The sequence below is a fragment of the Diceros bicornis genome, chromosome 20 (assembly GCF_020826845.1).
Source record: "Diceros bicornis minor isolate mBicDic1 chromosome 20, mDicBic1.mat.cur, whole genome shotgun sequence".
Taxonomy (NCBI): Eukaryota; Metazoa; Chordata; class Mammalia; order Perissodactyla; family Rhinocerotidae; genus Diceros; species Diceros bicornis.
Window position 1 is genome coordinate 17,588,665 of NC_080759.1, and position 22,570 is coordinate 17,611,234.

Genomic DNA, 22,570 nt, shown 5'->3' on the forward strand with positions numbered 1-22,570 from the left:
AATATGAAGAGCTGACTTCACATCATAACGGAGGTCAGCAGACAATGAAACAAAGTACTGAAAGAAAAAAAGCAACGAAAAAATTTATATGCAGCAAAACTATCATTCAAAAATGAAGGCAAAATAAAAAACATTATCAGATAAACAAAAACTAAGAGAATTTGTCGCCAGCAGATCTGGGCTACAAGAAATGCTAAAGGAAGTTGTTCAGGCTGAAGAAAAATGACACCAGGTAGAAACTCAGATGTACAGGAGGAGCACCAGAAATAGCAAATAAGTGTGAGTGAACATAAAAAAATACATATGTCTTTCTTTCTTCTCTTAATTAAAAAAAAAATATATGATTGTTTAAAGCTAAAATTATGAAACAGTACTGGGGGTTTATAACAAATGCAGATGTAACATATATGACAATAATTTCACAGAGGATGAGGTAAATGAAATTATATTATTGGAAAGTTACTATATTTTATGTGAAGTAACACAATGTTAAGTAGACTATGTAACAAGTTGAAGATGCATATTGTAATCCTTAGAATAAACACTAAAAAAATGCAAACATATAATTAAGAAGCCAACAGAAGAATTAAAATGAAATAATTAAAAGTATTCAATTAAGCAAAAGAAGGCAGGAAAGAAGAAACAGAGGAACAAAAAAATAGATAGGCTAACTAAACAACAAATAGAGAAAGGTAGCTTTACATCCAACCATATTGATAACTGCAACATATGAAAATTTGAATCCAAAGGCAGAGATTTTCCAGACTGAATAAAAATGCAAGGCCCAACTATATTCTGACCACAAGATTCACACTTTAATATAAAGACACATATAAGTTGAAAGTAAAAATATGAATTTATATACATATATATTATATATATACACACTATATATTGTGTGTATATATATATATACACAGTATTACAAAAACACTATTCAGAAAGCAAAAGTGTCTAATAATATCAAACTAAATTGACTTTAAGACAAGGAGTATTTCCAGAGATAAAAACGGACATTTCATAATAAAAAGGAAAAATTTTCAGGAAGACACAATAATTACAAATTATTATACATACACAAATGTGTGTGTATGTAATAATAGAAGTTCAAAATATATGAAGCAAAAACTGAAGGAACTAAAAGAAATAGATAAATGGATAATCATAGTTGGAGATTTCAAAACCATTTTCTAGTAATTAATAGAATAACCAGACCAAAACCAATAAGGATATAGATGATCTTAGCAACACCATACAAAACCACAACCTAATTGACATTTATAGACCACTACACCTCACAATTGCAGCATGCACAGTGCACATGGAATGTTCATGAAGTTAGACAACATGCTGGCCTAAAAAAAGTCTAGAAAAATTTCAGAAGATTGGAATCTTAAAGAATATGTTCTCTAGGGGCTGGCCCAGTGGCGTAGTGGTTAAGTTTATGTGGTCTGCTTTGGCGGCCCGGGGTTCGCAGGTTCGAATTCCAGGCTCAGACCAATGCGCTGCTCATCAAACCATGCTGTGGTGGTGTCCCACATACAAAATAGAGGAAGATGGGCACAGATGTTAGCTCAGGGCCAATCTTCCTCATCAAAAAATAAAATAAAATAAAATAAATAATATGTTCTCTGGTTGCAATAGAATTTAATTAGATATTAATACCAATAAAATATCTAGAAACTATACAAGTATTAGAAATTAAACAACACACTTCTAAACCCATGGATTAAGGAAAACATCACAAGGAAAGGAGCAAATAGTTGGAAATAAAATATAATGCAAATACTACACTCAGAAATTTGTGGGGGTCAACTAAAGTAGTACTTAAATGGAAATTTATTATTTTAAATGCTTATGTTTATTAGGAAAAAAGAAATATTTAAACTCAGTGATCTAAATTTGTACTCTAAGAAGCTTGACAAAGAAAATGTTCCAGGCCAGCCAAGTGGCAAAAGCGGTTAAGTATGCATGCTCCGCTTCAGCGGCCCAGGGTTCGCAGGTTTGGATCCCCAGCATGCACCGACGCACTGCTTGTCAAAGCCATGCTGTGGGAGTGTCCCATATAAAGTGGAGGAAGATGGGCATGGATGTTAACTCAGGGCCAACCTTCCTCAGCAAAAAAAAAAAAAAAAGGAGGAGTATTGGCATCGGATATTAGCTCAGGGCTGATCTTCCTCACAAAAAAAAAAAGAAAAAGAAAAGCTTCTACTAATGTATAAGGAATACAGTTATTTTTAAAAGCCCAAATCAATAAAATACAAAACAAACAACAGAAAAGTTAACAAAGGCAAATTTGGTTATTTGAAGATATTAATAATATTGATAAATATCTCGTAAGACTGATGAGAAAGAGAGAACTCAAATTATCAATAATAGGAAAGAAAGAAAGGATATCATTATAGATCTTAGAGAACTTAAAGGATAAAAATATTTTGAACAACTTTCTGTCAATAAATTTGAAAAATTAGGTGAAAAACATAATATACCAAAACTAACCCAAGATAAAATAGAAAATTTTATATATGCATAATTAGTTTTCTATTGCTGCCATAGTGGATGTTTACCAAAACAACACCCAATTATTATTTATTGAGTCGGAAGTCTGGCCACAGTGTGACTCAACTGGTCCTCTGCTCACTCTGCGCAGGCCTTACTTAAAGCCAAAATCAATGTGTCAGCTGGTCTGGGTTTCTACCTGGAGGCTCTGGGAAAGATTTCACATCCAAGCTCTTTCAGGTTGTTGGCAAAATTTAGTTGCTTGTGGTTGTAGGACTGAAGTCCCTATTTCCTTGCCACACAGCCTTCTTCATCTTCAAGTCAACAACACACATGCTTCAAATCTTTGACCTCTCCTTCTGTCATATCTCTCCGACTCCAGCAAGAGAAAGTTCTCTGCTGTGATGGGCTCATGTAACTAGATTGGATCCACCTGAGAATCCAGGTAACTCCCTATTTTAAAGTGCATAACATTAATTACATCTGCAAAGTCCCTTTTGTTATGTAACTTAATTTATTCACATGTTCTAGGGATTAGGCCACAGACATCTTTGGGGGGGCTATTTCTGCTTACCATAATATATTAAAGGGCAACGGATGGATGGATGGATGGATGGATGGATGGATGGATGGATGGATGAATAGAGAGAGAGAATAGATCGTTGGGTGATAGATAGACATATTTGAGTATCAAAAATGTTGAATTTGTCAAAAAAAAATTTCCACAAAGAAAACTTCAAGCTCCAATGGCTTCATTGATCAACTCTATCAAACATTTTAAGGACCAAAATATATCAGTCTTACACACCAAAATCATTCAGAACACAGAGAGGAAAAGAACACTTCTCGGCTTCTTTATAAGGCCTGCATAACTCCAATATTATAACCTCATAAAGCCATTAAAAGAAAATCATGACCAATATCCATAATGAACTTAAATGCAAAAATCCTCACCAAAATATAATCAAACTGAATCCAGCAATACATAGAAATGACAATACATCATGACTAACTGGGGTTTATCTAAGGAATGCCAGATTAACTCAGAAATCAATCAATGTAATCCAAGAGAATAAAGGAGATAAACCATGTAATCACCCCAATAGATGCAGAAAAAGTATTTGACAAAATTTAGCACTCATTTATGTTAAAAACAAATACTTTCAGGGGCCGGCCCCATGGCTTAGCGGTTAAGTGTGCACGCTCCGCTACTGGCAGCTGGGTTCGGATCCCGGGCGCGCACCGACGCACCGCTTCTCTGGCCACGTTGAGGCCGCGTCCCACATACAGCAACTAGAAGGATGTGCAACTATGACAAACAACTATCTGCTGGGGCTTTGGGGGGAAAAAAATGGAGGAGGATTGGCAATAGATGTTAGCTCAGAGCCGGTCTTCCTCAGCAAAAAGAGGAGGATTAGCATGGATGTTAGCTCAGGGCTGATCTTCCTCACAAAAACAAAAACAAAAACAAAAACAAATACTTTCAGCAAACTAGGAATCAAAAGAAATTTCCTCAACATGAGATAAGGGTATCTATAACAAAAACAACAGCAGCAAAATAACTACAGCTACATCTAGGAATAAATTTAACCAAAGAAGTAAAAGACCCATACAATGAAAACTATAAGACATTATTGAAATAAATTGAGGATGACATAAAGAAATGGAAAGATATTCCATGCACATGGATTGGAAGAATAAACATAGCTAAAATGTCCATACTACCTAAAGCAATCTACAGATTCAATGCAATCCCAATCAGAATCCCAATGACATTCATCATGAGAATAGAACAAAGAATCCTAAAATTCATATGGGGCAACAAAAGACCCTGAATAGCTAAACCAATGTTGAGAAAAAAGAACAAAGCTGGAGGCATCACAATCCCTGACTTCAAAATATACTACAAAGCCATAGTAATCAAAACAGCATGGTACTGGTACAAAAACAGGCACACAGATCAATGGAACAGAATTGAAAGCCCAGAAATAAAACCGCACATCTACGAATGGCTAATCTTCAACAAAGGGCCTAAGAACATACAATGAAGAAAGGAAAGTCTCTTCAATCAACGGTGTTGGGAAAACTGGACAGCCATATGCAAAAGAATGAAAGTAGACCATTATCTTACACCATACATAAAAATCAACTCAAAATGGATCAAAGACTTGAAGGTAAGATCTGAAACCATAAAACTCCTAGAAGAAAACATAGGCAGTACATTGTTTGACATAACTCTTAGAAGCATCTTTTCAAATACTATGTCTACTCTGACAACAGAAACAAAAGAAAAAATGGGACTTCACCAGACTAAAGAGCTTCTGCAAAGCAAAGGAAACTAGGATCAAAATGAAAAGACAACCCACCAACTGGGAGAAAATATTTGCAAATCATATATCTGACAAGGGGTTAATCTCCATAATATATAAAGAACTCACACAAATGAACAACAAAAAAACAACCTGATCAAAAAATGGGCAGAGGATATGAACAGACATTTTTCCAAAGAAGATATACATATGGCCAATAGGCACATGAAAAGATGTTCAACACCACTAATCATCAGGGAAATGCAAAACTACACTAAGATATCACCTTACACCCATTAGAATGGCTATAATCACCAAGACAAAAAACAACAAATGCTGGAGAGGTTGTGGAGAAAAGGGAATCTCATACACTGCTGGTGGGAATGCAAACTGGTGCAGCCACTGTGGAAAACAGTATGGAGATTTCTCAAAAAAATTAAAAATAGAAATACCACATGACCCAGCTATCCCACTACTGGATATTTATCCAAAGAACTTGAAATCAACAATTCAAAGAGGCTTATGCACCCCTATGTTCATTGCACCATTATTCACTATTGCCAAGAAGTGGAAGCAATCCAAGTGCCCATCAACTGATGATTGGATAAAGAAGATGTGGTATACGTATACAATGGAATACTACTCAGCCATAAAAAAAGACAAAATTGTCCCATTTGCAACAACATGGATGGACCTTGAGGGTATTATGTTAAGCGAAATAAGCCAGACAGAGAAAGACAAACACCATATGATTTCACTCATATGTGAAAGATAAACTAACACACGGACAGAGAGAACAGTTGAGTGGTTACCAGCAGGAAGGAGGTTGGACCCTGGCACAAGGGGTGAAGGGGCGCATTTATATGGTGACTGACAAATAATAATGTACAACTGAAATTTCACAATATTATAAACTATTATGACCTCAATAAAAAATCATGCATCTAAAAAAAGCAATAGATATGTATTGTAGATAATTTTTTAAATGCAGATAAGTATAAAGAAGAAAATAAATATAACCCATAATTTCACCAGTCACCCACAAAAAATAACTACAGCTAACCTTATACTTAATGGTGAAAGATGGAAGGCTTTCCCCCTAAGATTAGGATGTCTGCTCATCACTTCTACTCAGCATTGTACCTGATGTCCTATCCTGTGGAATGAGACATAGAAAAAGAAAGGGAGCTCCTTGGAAAGGAAGAAGTAAACCACCTCTATTTGCAAATGATATGATTGTTTATGTAGAAATTCTTAAGGAATCTAAAAAAAACTACTAGAAATAATAAGTAAATGTAACAAGGTCTCAGGACAGTCAAGACAAAGAGATCAAAGGAAGTGTTGAGTCCAGGTATAGACCCCATCTACAATTAAGAACTGAGATTTCATCAAAATCAAAAAATTCTCATCAAAAGACACTAATAAAGTATGAGCATTCAAGCCACAGACTGGCAGAAAATATTTTACAATATATTTAAAGAACTAGTTTCAAAATTATATAAAGATCTCCTGTCACTAAACAACAAAAAGACAACCCCTGATAATGGAAAAAAGACCAGCCAGACACTTCACAAAGAGATACAAATGGCCAGTAAACAGGTGAAAATATGCTAAACATCACTTGTCATCAGGAAAATGCAAATTCAAATCACAATGAGATACCAAATAACACCCATTAAGGTGGCCAAAACTAAAAAGGCCACTGACACCATAGGTTGTCAAGGATATGGAGGCACTGGAACACTCATACATTGCTGGTGAGAATGTAAAATGGTACTGCCACTTTGGCTCAAGATTTGACTATCTCTTATAAAGTTAAACATACACTTACCTTTTACCCATCGATTCTATTTCTAGGTACGTACCCAAGAGAAATGAAAACATATTATTATAAAAAGACCAATATGATAATATTTATAGCCTTCATCATATCAGCCTCAAACTGGAAATTACCTCAAAGTCCATTAATAGGAGAATGAATTTAAAGAGTATGGCAGATTGATACAATGGTACAATGTGCATCAATAAAACAGAATGGTTTATTGTTACATGCAACAACATGGATGAATCCCACATACATTACATTGAGCAAAATAAGCCAGAGTACATGCTGTATGTTCTACGATATGTTCTTATTGTATGTTTTACAGAACTATATGAAGTTCTAGAATACATAGAACTGATTTATAGTGAAAAAACATCAGGACTTTATTCTGTCGGTGGATTAACTGGAAAAAGAACATGAATGAAGGAACACTTTGGCTTGATTGGAAATGCTCTATATCTTTATAGTGGTGTGCGTTACACAGGTGTATCCATTTATCAAAATTCATCGAATTGTTCACTTAAGATTTGTGCATTTCAATGTATATAAATATCTCAAAAAACTGTAAATAAACAAATGAAAAATCTAAAAATCTATATAATTCCAAATAAATCTGAAATATTTAATCTTCACAGGTCATAGTACCCTTGGTAATAAACTGTCCTACTAAGTTGTTCCTCTAGAACCTTTGAACTCAATTAATAAATGAAAAAAGGAGAAAATGACTGGATAACTTTTAACCTATATGACATTTTTTCTGGTGGCATAACTATTTATACTCAGTTGAGCCTCCTTGGTGTAAGAACAGTCCCAGGAAACCCCATTCCTTAGCATAAAAATATATTTCCTTCCTGGAATACGATGGCCAGGAAAGGAATTTCCAGTTTCAATATAAGCTTAGAATGCCAGGGGAAAAATGTGGTTACACCATGTGATAAATCCACACCTTCTTGGACTGAAAAAGTGGAAAGGGAAAATCATTTTTACGCCACAGAAGTTTATTTTCACTATAGGTTAATTCCTCCTCTCTATCCTCCACTTTCCTTTACAGAAGAAAAGTGGATACTTCATGAATTTGGTCAAATGGAATCTGAAAGAAGGTCCTGTTTCTCAAATGTCAACTATAGGATTTCTCCGTTTCTGTAAGAGATGAGAACCAAATTTCCATTTCTTATAAAGGTAAAGGAATCATCATTGAGGCTGGATATGGTCAGGAATTCAACAATAATGAAATGCAAGAATGCCATGTACTTTCCATAGCTAACTGAAACAATGACATATTTAGACTTGAATTCTTTGTAAGTTGTTTTTGTATACAGCATGGCTGTATTTAATATCCATTACGGTTTTCACCTCAACTTCATCTTCAGCCTACATCTATATTCTTCCTTCAGTGATCCTCATTTTTAGCCAAACAACCTTTTTTTTTGGCACTCTGCTCCATGATTTGGGTAGATGTTTTTCTTTGCAGTTTCCTATATAGTCAGAAGACTTTGCATTTATGAGATGACCCCGAAAGCTTGTGAATAACAAAATTGAAGACTAAGCCAGTGACAATGGATTCCACTTCCTCAAATTTTTGGTTTAGTTTTTGTTGGTGGTGCCGTTCTGACTCCCAGTACAGCAGAGCTGAACTCTGCCCAGTCTTTGGTCTTTTGTGCCATCCACTATCTCAGACAATGCTCCACTGCTATTCATAGGGTTTTCACGGTCAATTTTTTTGGAAGTGGGTGGCCACTTCTCCCTAGTCTGTCCTACTCTGGAAGCTCTGCTGATACCTATCCATCATGGGTGACCCTGCTAGTATTTGAAATACTGGTGGCATAGCTTTCAGCATCACAGCAACAAGCTGCCGCCACAGTATGACAACCAACAGATGGGTGGTATGGTTTCCTGACCAGGAAACGAACCTGGGGCTTGGTGGGAAGAGCACAGGATCTTAACCACTAGACCACCAGGGCTGGCCTTGGTTTAGTTGACACAAGTTTATTTTTATAAACAGAAGATAGAGCCAATTTTTTCTTTCTTCTGAACCAAATTAATAATCAAATTATATCAATAGTGCTCTCATTCCTTACACCACCCTTTTGTGTCTTCTTGGGGAACCCAAAATAATAGGAGAAAGAAGATGGTCTTTCTAGACAGAGATCTGGCAGAATTTTGAAACTACCATGTTGGGAAAGTTATTTAATTTTAATAAGCTCCAGTTATCTTGCCTATAATTGGGGTTATGGTGACCTCTAGGACTCTTTTATATTTTACACACACACATAGTGAGATCTGAGTGCAAGGCACAGTACTTGGCAGAGACAAAGCAGTAGATACACTGGAATTTGTTCAATCTGGCTCTTGAATCAAATGATAATTTGTTCAACAGAATCTTGCCCTCAAGTCATGAGCGCTGCTATTTCCATATCATGTGGCCCTCAGAATTTATGGATGCACTGAATAAGAAAACACAAAATGACCATCTCCTGCATTAAAATCTAACCCATCATTTAGAACACTTACCAAATGCTATTCCCAGTATTTAGTTACAAAGGAAATACAGACATCAAATATTATCATTGTATATTATTTTAATAGTCACTGTAGAAAAACCTATTTTGATACCTAATTTTGCATCAACTCAAGAGAGAAATAGTCTTCAGAAGACATGCATATATCAAAGACAACTACCTTGACCTGAACACCAAGCTATTTATATAGGCACATGAAATGCTTTTAAAAGACATTATATAATTTTTAAAAAGGCTTGTTTGATTTGAGAAAATATAATAAGTAAATTAGAAAATCAACAAATTAAAGAACTCATTTTGTTTTACATCAACAAATGAACTAAATACTTTTAAGTGGGGAAAAGAATCCCTTTGGATAATGACACTATAGAATGAGGTTTTGCTTGTGACTCATTTTCCAGAAACCTAAGTAAAAATTTGAGGGCATATATTTAAAATGATGATATGATTCAGTCTTTAAGTGAAAAAAATAAGAAATGTCAACTATTTATCTTCTTGCATTTTCATATATCAAAGTCACCTGGAATGTGATTATGATTCAGAAGTATGGGTGCCAAGACATTACTTGCCACTGAAAAAAATATATAAAGCACGTTTATAGTTTTTATTCTTTCTATCATTATAGATGTTTGAAAACCTGATAGTAATGGAGAGAGGGTCACTATAACAACAATTTACTCATTACATTGAATCAATGAATGTGTTTTAATTAAACATACTACAAAAACTAGTCTTTGATTTCTTAAAATGTCATGTTATTCATGATAGCATTTGGGCACTTAAATTTCAAAAATCTAGTCCAAGGAATAAAATACACCATAAATATGAAAATAAATTCTTACATAGTTGATATGAAATATTTGAAAATATTTCTTAAGGCATTAATTTCACACAGTTCTGTAACATTTTAATGACCCTTCTGAACATTCTAAGCAACTCTTGAAAGAAAATAAAAATCAAGATGCAGTGTGGTTAATTTTTTAGGAATTTATTTTGACAGAAAAACTTCAGTGCATATACAGAGTTGATTTAAATACCAACAATCTACTTTTAAAGTCTACTGTCAATGTTTACTTCTAATCGAATATGATTAATTTAGCCAGTTGGCTCCTGGCAGTACCTCCAGTAATGGAAAATTATCATAAGCCAATATATCTTGATTGCAACAGCCTGTACCTTTATTGTCTGTCCAGATTCTTTTCACATCAGGTCTATAATGAAAAGCTAAGTCACAAGCAGAGGTATTAGAAGATACACAATGGGGCCACTGTTCTCTGGAACAAATCAAATTTTCAATAACTCATAGGTTATTTGAGGGCTTCTATTATATAATCCTTCAACAAACAATTAAATTCTATAGATCTTTTTTCATTTAACAGTCCAGTCAGTGTATATCTTAATAATATACATAACCCATAAAATAAATTAAAAGTAAATCAAAGCATATGTTTAAAGTCCTTGATTCATGAAGAAAACACTTGAAAAACATATAAGCAAGAATTAAAGGCAAATATTTATATTGTTGGATTTGGCAGCAGAGGTGGGTTCTCAAGAGAGACAACACATTCCAAATGGTGTGTTCCATTCTCTTTGCAATCCCATTCATAAAGTGCCTTTCTGTTACGCAAGGGGATCACTCTGCATGGTTAATGAACACAGGCTGACGTTTGGCTTTAACTGGTTACATATACAAACGGGAGAGCATCACTCATCTTAAAAACAAAACTTAAGATGCTTAGGCAGAGACACCTTTGCACCAGAGTCAAAGTAAGCAAACCTAAGAATGTGACTGAAATGAGGAATCGGAACGTATAACAAATGGGCACATCACTCAGGATAGCTCAGAGTAGGTTCTCCGAAACGCAGGAGTAAACCAGTCGTGTGGACAGCGACTAAGGGCTGGCATACTTCTACGATAAGCCAAGCCCCAATGTGTTTGCTATTTTCAGCTGATACTACTAGGACCCTACTTGAAGAAAGGGGACTTTGGGGACCCTAACATTGGCTTCTCCTTTCTTAACGGCGCTCTTAACCAAACGGAATTTGCTCTATCCCGACTCCAGCAGAGAGCTCGCAGCCTCAAACCTGGCTTTAACTGTGCGTTTGCACCGTGATCACAAACCAGGGGAGCCAGGAGGGAAGATCAATGCTAATACCAGATTGAATGGTCTTCTGACTTTCGTTTGCTCTGATTTACATTTTAGACAGACACTCTCATCCTCCCCGCGGAGCCTGGGACGATAATGAATACCCCTATCCTTCACCAAGACAGCCCCAATCACAGCCCCCCTGAGAGGAGAGGAACCCAACTCTGCCCCAAGACCGAGTCAGAGCCGCATCTCCGCGGGTAGCCGCCTAGACCTTCCCCTAGGTTCGGTGCAGTTTGTGCTTGGAGAGAGGTAGAAAGCATCTCTCTCAATTCCTCCCGAGGCCACACTTTCTGTATAGACCCACCTGCATGGGAGCTTCGTGTCTCATTGTTCTCAAAAGGTTCTTTCTCTCTGGCTAAGACAGCGCTGGCCCAGGCGCCTGGTCAAGCGGGCACAGCGGGCGCGCTCCACGCTCCACACTCTGCGCTCTTGGGGTTCGCTAACCGGCTCCAACATCAGCACCGGAGCTGTCCCCTCCTGGCGCCGCACAGGCGTACTGGCCGGGAGCCCCGCGACCTCCTGGGAGTTGTAGTCTCATTCAGCGGAGCTTTCCCACAAACTGGCGAGCCGTGAACTACATCTCCCGGCAAGCCAACAATTAAACAGGCTGCCTCCTCCTGTTCCACTCGGCCGGGGAGCCTCCCTTTTCCTCCTTTGGAATCGCTCCCGTTTGTTACCGCTCTCAGCCTCCCAGCCCATTTCCACGCAAGGCGCAGGCGAAAGTGATCCCAACTCATCTCAGCTGGAGATTTTTCTTTGCTACCTATCGCCTTCCAAGCTAGATTGTGCTTTCCTGGTTAGGAAACTCTCTACCTTGTGCTAATTCCCAATACAAACGAAACCTGCTCTGCGTTCTGGGACTCTCCGTCCTACACCTCCCCATCCCGAATCGGGAAAGTTTATGCATTTCCATAGGCAGAGGGGGTGGTTTTACAATCTCATTCAACAATCGCGGGGAAAAAGACGATGAATAGCACACACATAAAGAAAGTGGTTTACTCACACAACTGCATTGAGAAGGCGCACACGCACACACACATACACACACACACGCACATCCCAAAGTCCGTCAAAGCGAGATTTCGCGCAGAGCATGCAGTGGAACTCCCTTCTGCTTACCTTTCCGTACAGCTCCATTGAAACTCGAGGTTCCGAAATTCTCAGTAATCCCTCCTGCTACAAATGAGGTTAGGGTCTTACGCGGAATGCGGAGCTAAACGCACAACACAATGGAAGGGGTGGGGGTGGCGGCTGGCGGAGGGAGAAACGAGGGACGTGGAGGTACAGCTGATTTAGATGGATGGCTTCTTTCCTCTGGAGGGAAAGTGTGAAGTCTTCAAGTGGCAGCTGCAGAGAAAGGGCTGAGAGTCTGTTAGGAAGTGCCAGGGGCGCGATTGCGCCGGGCAGCCCCTCCCCAGGCCCTCCCCCAGGCACCTTCCACCGTCATTAGCGCGCACACACAGCCGCTGCTGGCCTCGAGCTGGAGAGCTGATATGGCACTGGGTTATTTACCCAAAGCAAGTCACATAAAATGAACACATTCATCACCAGAGCCCAGAAGCACCGTCACAGAATGAGATAGGAGACCTTTATTAATTTATCCTGTCCTTTCTTTAACACGGAGTCATTCCTTACATTACAATCGTACTCCCAGACTAGTTCAAAAATGGTTTTGAAATCTCCGAACTGTACTTTTATTACACGTATCTTTTTCCCTCAATTGACTAATATGTGTAACTATCCATGTTCTCTGTACTTATCTAGAGACACCCTTCTCCCCTTAAGAGAAAATGTTAATCAGTCCAGTAATGATCCTTGCCTTTCGCATGAGGTCAAAATGATTATTATTGGAGGCAGAATGGAAAAAGAATGAACGTGATACTGGCACAGTGGCATGGAAGTAATAACTTGAATCAGCTTGAAACGTCATTGCATTAGACAAAGCAGTAGAACGGAAGTTCTGAAACTTAACTGTGCTTGAAAATCTCTAAGGGGAGGATGTTTAAAATTCATATTCTCAAGGCATGCGTAGGGATTCTGATTCACTAGATGTGATGAGGCATCTGGGAATTAGCATTTTAAAATAAACACTCCAGCAATTCTGATGTAAGTGGTCCTTTGCTATATAATTCGAGAAACACTGTCTTAAAAGAATTTATATTAAAAATTTTTCAAAGATACAAATCTCAAAAATTTCACAGACTGACTCAATAATGCAACAACAATGTATTGGGAACTTACCTTATTTAAAATATCCTGTTAATTTTAGGTTGTTTACTGTGTTTTTTGTTTTAAAGAAACCTAAGATCTCTCTTCTAATCTTGCAATTAGTGATAATGTAATGTGGTATCACCCAGTTAAATAGTTTTTATAGTTATTCAGAAAATACGCTTAAAAATGCTCCTCTCTGGGGCCTGCCCGGTAGTGCAAGCAGTTAAGTGGGTGCGCTCTGCTGTGGTAGCCGGTAGTTCGCTGGTTCGGATCCCGGGCTCGCACCGGCGGACCCCTTGGCAAGCCATGCTGTGGCGGCGTCCCATATAAAGCAGAGGAAGATGGGCATGGATGTTAGCTCAGGCCCAGTCTTCCTCAGCAAAAAAAAGAGGAGGATTGGCAGATGCTAGCTCAGGGCAGATCTTCCTCATAAAAAAAAAAAAAAAAGCTCCTCTCAGAGTTGAGGTTATGTGGTGGTTAGAGCAATTTCATTTAAATTAGCTAATAACAAATAAAATTAAAAAGTAAAAGGGAATCCAATATCAATATGCTTCATGGTAGCAGCTTATTAGAAGTCAGACTTCTGCAATTTTTTAAATTAGGATATTTGTAAATGCACACCTCTTTATAATTCTTTTCCAAGAGAAGTACCAACAATATAATACTGACACTTAAATGTATGTAATTACTTGGCATTTAATAATAAAAGTCTGCACAGTTACTTAGAGCTTGCCTTTCTTCAGAAGAATTTCCTGTAATTTTTGTACTATCATCGCTTTCTGAAATTCTCATAATTCAGAGTCTGACGTCACAGAACATATTTAAATATTACAAATGTTGAACTGCTACAGATTTACTATCGTTTGAGAAGTTCCTTCCTTTTTAACATTTTACTGAAATGATGTACCTCCTCAGTTTTCTAGTATGTCTTTTATTCGTGAAATATTTCATTTTTATATAAGAAAATTGAGTTGTGAAAAAACTAGAGTTCTGAAAGGTTTGGGGGAACTTAGTTCTGTTCTGTTTCTCCTGCCTTAACTGAGTATTTAAGTGGGTAGAAGAAGTAAAAAAAGGTAGCCAGGCATCAGCTAAATAAAAGTGGACTAGAGCTAATTATCTCCCTAAAGTCAGAGCAAGAGCACATCAGCTTTGCTTGAAATCAGGCCACCATCTATGAGTTTCATTCCCAAGGTCATGACATGGTTGCTGGAGCTCCAGCTCTTAACATCCACATTCTAGCTGGCAAGGAGAAAGAAAGGGTGAAGAAGGGCATTCTCTCATCCCTTCAAGTACACTAGTGCTCTTATAGTAGGGTGCCTAGAATTTAATCTTATGATCATACCTGGTTGCAAGGGAAGCTGGGAAATGTAGTCCCTATACTGGGTGAACATGTGCCCAACTGAAAATCAGGAATTCTGTTACACAAGAAGAGAAGAACAAGTACTGGGAGACAGCTGGTTGTCTCTACCACAGGGCACCAGGAGGACTATAAGAGAAAGCTTGCTGCTTTTTCCCCTTTGCAATTTTACTAAAATGTAAATGTCTCATTATTTAAAAATATACCTATTCCCAGGGATCTTTGTAATTTAACAGCAATCAAAGCCTTAAAATCAAGGGATTACCCAAAAGTTAGAATATTCTGGCTTTTGTTGAGGAAACAGGGAAAGAGGGAAGGCTTCTCCACTTACATATGAATCTGGGGCTAGGAGTTGATACTAAAAAGATTTGAAGAAGCAGAATATAGTTAATAGAAGGCAAAGGAGCCACCAGCGAATGTCATGGAGTATGTTACATGAGCACCTCCCCATATTACAGTGCAGAGCAGGCTCAAAGGTCCTGAGGCACAGAGAAGGTGACTTACTCAGGGTCACATAGATCACTAGAGGGATAGCTGGGGTGAGAACTTGCAAATCTTTGTCTTTGGATTCAATTTTCTTTTCATTGTCCCACATCACTATTCATTATTGATTGGCTTTTTGCTATTCTGTGTTTATTTAACATTTGCTAGTATTCACTTTGTTGTTTGTATTTCTCTAGTTTATCTATTATTCACTTTGTTGTTATCAATCCATGTCTGTGTCAGCTCTATTAAACAGTAAAATTCTATCAAATTGAGTCAAATGGGGATAACTTGGCTAAAACAGAGCCAAGAACAAAAATAATTAATTAAGTATTAATTAGTAATGATCACGTTGGTTCAATTAAAAATAGCAATAGACTGTTCATTTCGACCACTATTACCATCTCTCTGTTAGGACTTACACCTAAAAATAAAATGACTGAGACTTGGTATAAGAGATGAGGATTCCCCTGGGGGTTCACTTACTCCCTCATGCAAGCCTTACTCAAATCCATAGTGCAAGGATGTGGCTGGTGTCTAATCCTAGTTATTTCTAGGACTATTTCCAATCAACTGGGAGGTTCTGCTGGCCTGAGCACTGTTACCTTTCTCTGACTTGCTGTGTTAGAACTGGCTTTGTGCAGCATCCATATCAAGAAATGCTATTGATTGTCTCGTGTTCTCTTTGGAAGAAATTAAACATTCCCATGACGTTATTGATTTCTTTTTAATTGAAAGGAAAAATCATTTTAACTCATTCCTGTGCATGACATTTCCAACCCTTACATATAATCAACATAAGTAAGATGCTTGGTAAAAAAATAAATAAATGCACTCCAAATGAATGAAAAGAAAATTATACTTTCTTTCTATAACATAAATATGATATTATTAATGATGGCCACCATTTCTTCAATAACTACTAGGTGGTAGGCATTTTGTGTATATTATTCCATCTAATCCTCAATAATATTGCAAGGTAGTATTATTACCTTATTTTACAAGGAAGAAAATTAATATGTAGAGAGGGTAAGTATTTTGCTTACAGACACCTAGCTAGTAAGATGTTGGGCCAGGATTTAAAGCTCAGGGTTATCTGATTCCAAAGCCGGGACTTCTGCCCGTAGTTTTTCTCATAAAAAGTAATGTTGCTTAAAAATAATATGCTTTATAATCTTTTACAAAGAAGTTTTACTGAACTTTGTTATTGTTGTTGGCCTTGGTTGGGAATGAGAATACTACTTATGGTCCTCTCACAGAATTACTGGGTGACTTATATCTATTCATATAACACTTTTTAATTTGAAAACTGTCAACGTTTTCAGATAAATACTGACTCATTTGATGCACTGGAAATGTTATTAAGGTGCTTTGTATCAAATTCAGATTTTTTGATAAAATGTATATATTATATTTCCAGCTCATAGAAGACAGTTTTAGAATCAACAGATTATAATTATGCAAATTATGAGGAAAACAGAGGCATACTAAACAATAATCCCCACATTTCATGCAAGGTAGTTATTCAGCTACAGGTTTCAGGCTGGTGTCCTTAGGTAAAGGTTATGTGACCTACATCTTTATTAAGCCGTGGTGTACATACTTCCCAAGAGATAGATATCACCATATTTTTAAAAAATTGTTACTCTTGTAAAGCTATTACAAATTTTGGAAACAATTTTATAATCAAGACCCGACTTAACTATGTGGAGGTTAGATATTAAGCTTTCTACCTCTAGACTTCTGACCTGTCAAAAGAGAGTCAGTCCAACATCCTGACTCTGAGAACAGAGTGTGGCCCTAAGCAGCGTCTTCGAAGACCTGCAACAGTGGGGAACGTATGTGTATTTTGGGGGATGGGGGTGGGAGGTTGAGGGGTGAGATGGAAGAGTAGGCTGTTGGCAGCCAGCCTGGGTACCTGTGGCAGTCAGCCCGCATGCCTTCATAGGTGGGTGCCTAGCTCTAAGCTAAGCTTACATCTCAGAGCCAAGTCCGGCTACGAAGACGACGAATGAGGTTCATGACAAACGTCTATGTCCTGAACTTTCACAGCATTTAAAAAATGACAGACTAGTACATGAACGGATCTTACAGATAATCTAGCTCAATCCTCTCATTTTATGGATAAGAAATTAGATCCCAAAAATGTGAAATGACCTGCCTACAGCCCCACAGGTCATCCCATGCTGTTGACGGGCCGTGACAAATATTAGAAAAAAGACTACTCTGAGAGTACGTTACAATTTATTAAGATAATCAAATTTTATGCATATCAATAATTTTCACTGAGTTATTTTTAGGTTTACATATTATAGTTTGGAATGGAGAGTCAAAAAAGAATAAGACATCATCCTCAACCTCAAGAAGGCTCCAGAGTAGTTCAGGAGACCAGATGTATAAACAGGTAACAAATAACAAGATATCAGTAGCAGAAATACAAAGCAGTGCCTGATTAGCTGCCTGCCTACTCTCATCATTAGTAACTGCTTTTAAGATTCATAGGAGAGAGTAATCAGTTCAAGGACATTCTATGGAGAAGTAAATTATGCTTCTAGATAAGAAGGTCATCCAACTGTAAATGCAGAATGAGAGACATAGACTAGGAGACCTTCAAAGGAACTTAAAAATTACTTAGTTCTTCTTTCTGAGTTTGCAGATAAAGAAATCAAGGCTCAAAGATGGATAATGACTCCCCTAACATCACACTAATTAATAACAGAGGCAGGACTAATATGCAATTTACGTGATACCAAAACCAGAGTTTTTTGTAAGTATACAACATTTCAACAATCACTACTTTGGACTTGAACACTTATTTGCTGTCTCATAACTTGACCAAAATTTTGCTCAAAAATCACGCAGTTACCACACACTAAATCAGAAGTTAAAAATCTCCTCCAAGAAGGTATGTGATCTGATGGTTAACTCTCCTATGCTGGTTGAGAAACATGGTATAAGATTTAAGGAGAGTTGAAGTGTAATATTTTCTTCTTCAAATAAGCGCTTGTAAAATATTTTAAATTATATTATTTTTTAAAATGTGACATAATGATTAAGCTACAGAACCAAATTTTTATTATTTTTCTAATTAAAATGAAATTTGGGGGCTGGCCCTGTGGTATAGTGGTTAAGTTGGCACGCTCCACTTCAGTGGCCCAGGATTTGCAGATTTGGATCCTAGGCGCGGACCTATGCACCACTTATCAAGCCGTGCTGTGGCGGCATCCCACATATAAAGTAAAAGAAGATGGGCACGGATTTTAGCCCAGGGCCAATCTTCTTCCACAAAAAGAGGAGGATTGGCAACAGATGTTAGCTCAGGGCTAATCTTCCTCACCAAAAGGAAAGAAAGAAAGAAAAGAAAGAAAGAAAGAAAGGAAGAAAGAAAGAAAGAAATTTGACCCAAGTCCCCACATATTAAGATGGTTATAAAGTTCAATATCAACTGATTTGACAGGAATGGGGGTGAGGGTTTCTCCTTCCTTCCTCCTTGGATTGTGTAAGACCCTGGGGCATAGGAAGGACAGTAAAATGGTAGATGTTGGACATCTACAATGGTCATTGATGCTGCTCTTTTTCAGGTCAGCATGGCCCATTTTCAGGCAGGTAACACCATCCTCTCCACGCCAAGCTAAGCCACAGAGATCCTGGTCAAAATCCCAAGGTCACAGCACGTAGTGTGTCAGTTAGCTTTTCTGTGTAAAAAATGTCAATGCAAATAACCCATAGTCAATCTATAAATCAAGATTGGGGTGAGTTTATTATATGAGCCAGCTTTAAGGACTATAGCCCTGGAGTGAACTTTCCATGGAAGGAAGTGCTCTGAAGAAGTGGGGTGTACAGAGTGGTATATACCATCTTGGAACAAAAAACATACATCACATATGATAGGAATATCTCTTTTACTACAGTCGGGAGATGCTTTGCTGGCACAAAAGGTCAGTGGTCATAAGATGAGCATTGTAGGTCAGTAATTAATCCTTAGTTTCTGGGAAGAAATGCTTGTCTTTAAAGAAATGCTGATATGAGGGAGGCAACATCCCTATCTTTAAGGGCATCATTCTTGGCTTTGGGACATTGTAAATGTTTAAGGCAGATGTACAATGCATGCTCAACAGGCCACATCAGGCCTTGCTGGAGAAACAAGATCAGGCCAAATCAGTTTTAAGTCAAATGACTTCTTCATATACTCCAACACATCTTATTGCTTTTCATTTATTCATCAAAAATAGTCTCAAAACTTAGTAATTTAAACAATAATTCTTAGTTCATGATTCTGTGGGTTAACACTTGGGAATGAGTTTCGTTGAGCAGTTCTTTCCTTCTCGGTTGGGTTCACACACCCCTCCATGGTCAGCTACAAGTCAGCAAAGTGGCTTTGCTTCTTGGGGTTGTTTGGCTATTAGATGGGGGATGGGAGAGGGACCAAGCCATGTGTCTCTCATATTCTAGTAGGCTGTCTCGAGTCTGTACACATGGCAGATTTTCAGGGTTCTAAGAGAAAGTAGAAACACACAAGGCCTCTTGAGGCCTAGATTCAGAATTGGTGTAGTATCCCTCTTCCACTGCATTATATTGGCCAGAAGAAGTCACAACGCAGCTCAGATTGAAAAGGTGGGGAAATAAACTACACCTCTTGATGAGAGGAGCTGCGAAGTCACATTTCAAAAGGACTCAGATACAGGAAGGTATGGAGAATGTGGCCGTTGTTACAACCTACCACACACAGGGCCACATTGCATTGAGGCTCCACCACTTCCAAGGTTCTGCATTCAGGGATTCCCTGCTCTTGACACCAGAACTCCCACCACCTTCCTGGCTTCAGGCGATCTGTCAGCCTCATAGGGTCCCTCTTCAACTCTCAATCACAGTACTTCTGCTGATTAATTTTCTCTGAGAAATCCACTTTAATTATTTACATGGACCTAAGATTTTAATAACAAAAATGTGTTCAGGAAATTCCTTCTAGTGCACCCACAAAAGCTGATTACCTCTTCTTCTGGCTGTTAACCACCTCCAGAAGGTAAGGAAGGTAAGAATTCCTGGACAAGAGAGCTCACAGGCCTTGTCATCTCTACTGCAAGGAAAGAACACATTTCATTCTTCCGTGATCACCCTGTGGAGAAAAGGCGACTCAGTCATTCCTCAATAGCTGTTCTGTCACATTTAATTCTCAGTTACTTACTTTGCCACAAAATTTATAGGAAACTTGAGCTAGAAATATTATCAATCATCTTCAAAACAAATTTTTTAAGCAATATTTTGTCCCCAAAGTTGTTATCTATGTCAAATAAATCTTTTTTTTTCTATCTGATTCTTTGTTTTTTTCACAGTCTGAGTGAGTATGTAAGTGTTCCTGAAAGGAGGAATATTGTATCCTCATAAAGTACACATTTTACTCTGGTTGAAACAATTATAGTTGAAGTACACTTTTCTTGATATTGCCATGACTTTTTGAAAGATGCATTTTCTTGATTTTATCTGCTAATGACCCTGATGTAAACAATAGTTTTCCTTTATAGTAGCAAAAACCTCTTCAAGGAGAAGCTTCTTAAACTTTTAAAAATCATGTTAAGCACAGATTCCATACTAGCATAGACTCATACCGTGTCTTGAAGAAGATCAGAGTGTTCTACAGGAAGGAGAAGGAGGCTGAGAGAGCCATATTTATCCAAGACTAACTTTATCCTAGGGACCGTGCTACACATTTCACACAGTTTAACTTACTGTTTACATTAGCAAGAGGCAAATATGATTATTGTCTCTATCAACAGGAAAAGATGGCACAGTCAAACTGCGTCATTTGTAGAAAATTTAATAAAGAGGCTATTTACAGAGCAGTGGGCAGTGTTAGTGGAAACCAACAAGGGAGAGTAGAAAACCCTGGGACCAGAAGCAACGGGGAACCAGTGAGAAGTTATGGCCGGATGGCCAAGGCCCAGGAAGATAGCATTTACTGGAACCAGGAGAAATTGCTGTTGAAAATGGAGCCTCAGTGGAAGGACATAACCAACCCACTCTCTGGCATCTGCTAGCTCCCCGTTGGCTGAACCCAATCAGAATCCAGAGCCATGGAGCCTGTTGATGCAGTCCATGTGCTCAGCCTCCTAAGACACAGACAAGGGTAGAGAAGAGTGGAGTCGGGCGGAGAAGGAGGGCAAATAGGAGTTATCAGCACATTCTCTCATTTTAAAGATCAGCAAATTGAGAATCAAAGAAAATAATAACTTTTGTAGGTCACGGAATTTGAACTCAGATCTTTCTAGTTCTCTTTGCATTTTATGTGCTAACTACTCTATTGAGTTTGTTAAAGAGAAAAAAATATTTACATTTTCATCATAAGGAGTATTTTCCAAAATTCCAACTCCGTTTCCCTCATTTAACTTTCACATCCTTAACATCCCCAGGACTACACAGTGAGGGATGGTTACATGCATCATCACATTTCAGCTGGACCCTTGAGTAACCCAAATACCATCTCTCTTTCACCTGCTATGATCATTGTTTCCTAATATGAACACTTTCACTACTGAGTGTTATAATTACTCAAGTCAACAAACATTTATGAGTTACCTAATATGTACCACGGTTGTTTTCGAAACTGTAGAGGATACAACTGACATATTCGGCATGGTCTGTACCTTTCAGTGCTTGTAATCTTGTTTTTCAGTGTTTTTTTTTTTTCTTTTTTTGAAAAAAAGAAAAAGCACTATATGTTTCTGGGGATCAAGTGTCCTGTCTGACTTGTTCACTACCTTTTAATCAGTACTCGGAAGAGTGCCCGGCACATGGTAGGTACTCAACAAGTTTTGATGAATTAATGAATAATAAAAAGATATAAAATGCTGAGAATCCCATATAATGAAGCTCATAAATGTGTGGCACACAGAGTAAAGGGTTAGGAGGCTTTGGAGGATGAAAATCAGGGAGGATCACAAAGACCAAGGAAGCTTTGAAAATGGAGATGTTTAGAGGAACTTTGAAAGATGAACACGGTTTAATACATACAATTGGGAAAGATATTTGGGTGCTTTAGGCTTGGGAGGGGAAACAGTTCAGGCAATTTCCTTCGGGAAATCAAGGCAAACATGATAAAAGGGGGACGTTTGTTCTGGAGGAACCCACTGCGCCCTTTTGGTGCCTTCAGGGATCTCTCTTCCGCATTCTGCCTCCTCGCGCTCTGGAGCACCTCCTTTCCCCAACAGTGTTTGCTGCTT

General features: G+C 37.9%; 1 protein-coding gene across 2 annotated transcripts in view; it reads right to left on the reverse strand.

Annotated features, from left to right (window-relative positions):
- The window catches only part of RAB3C (RAB3C, member RAS oncogene family), a 271,180-nt gene extending 258,616 nt beyond the window's left edge, over positions 1-12,564 (reverse strand). Inside the window, exon 1 of one of the 2 annotated variants that reach the window (XM_058564045.1) lies at positions 12,422-12,564. In XM_058564045.1, the coding sequence (XP_058420028.1) occupies positions 12,422-12,439 (18 nt within the window). In that variant the 5' untranslated portion in view covers positions 12,440-12,564. Of the gene's footprint in view, positions 1-11,606; positions 11,722-12,421 lie in introns of those variants that run through there. The other variant, XM_058564044.1, reaches the window with a different exon arrangement.
- Positions 12,565-22,570: the final 10,006 nt, after the last annotated feature.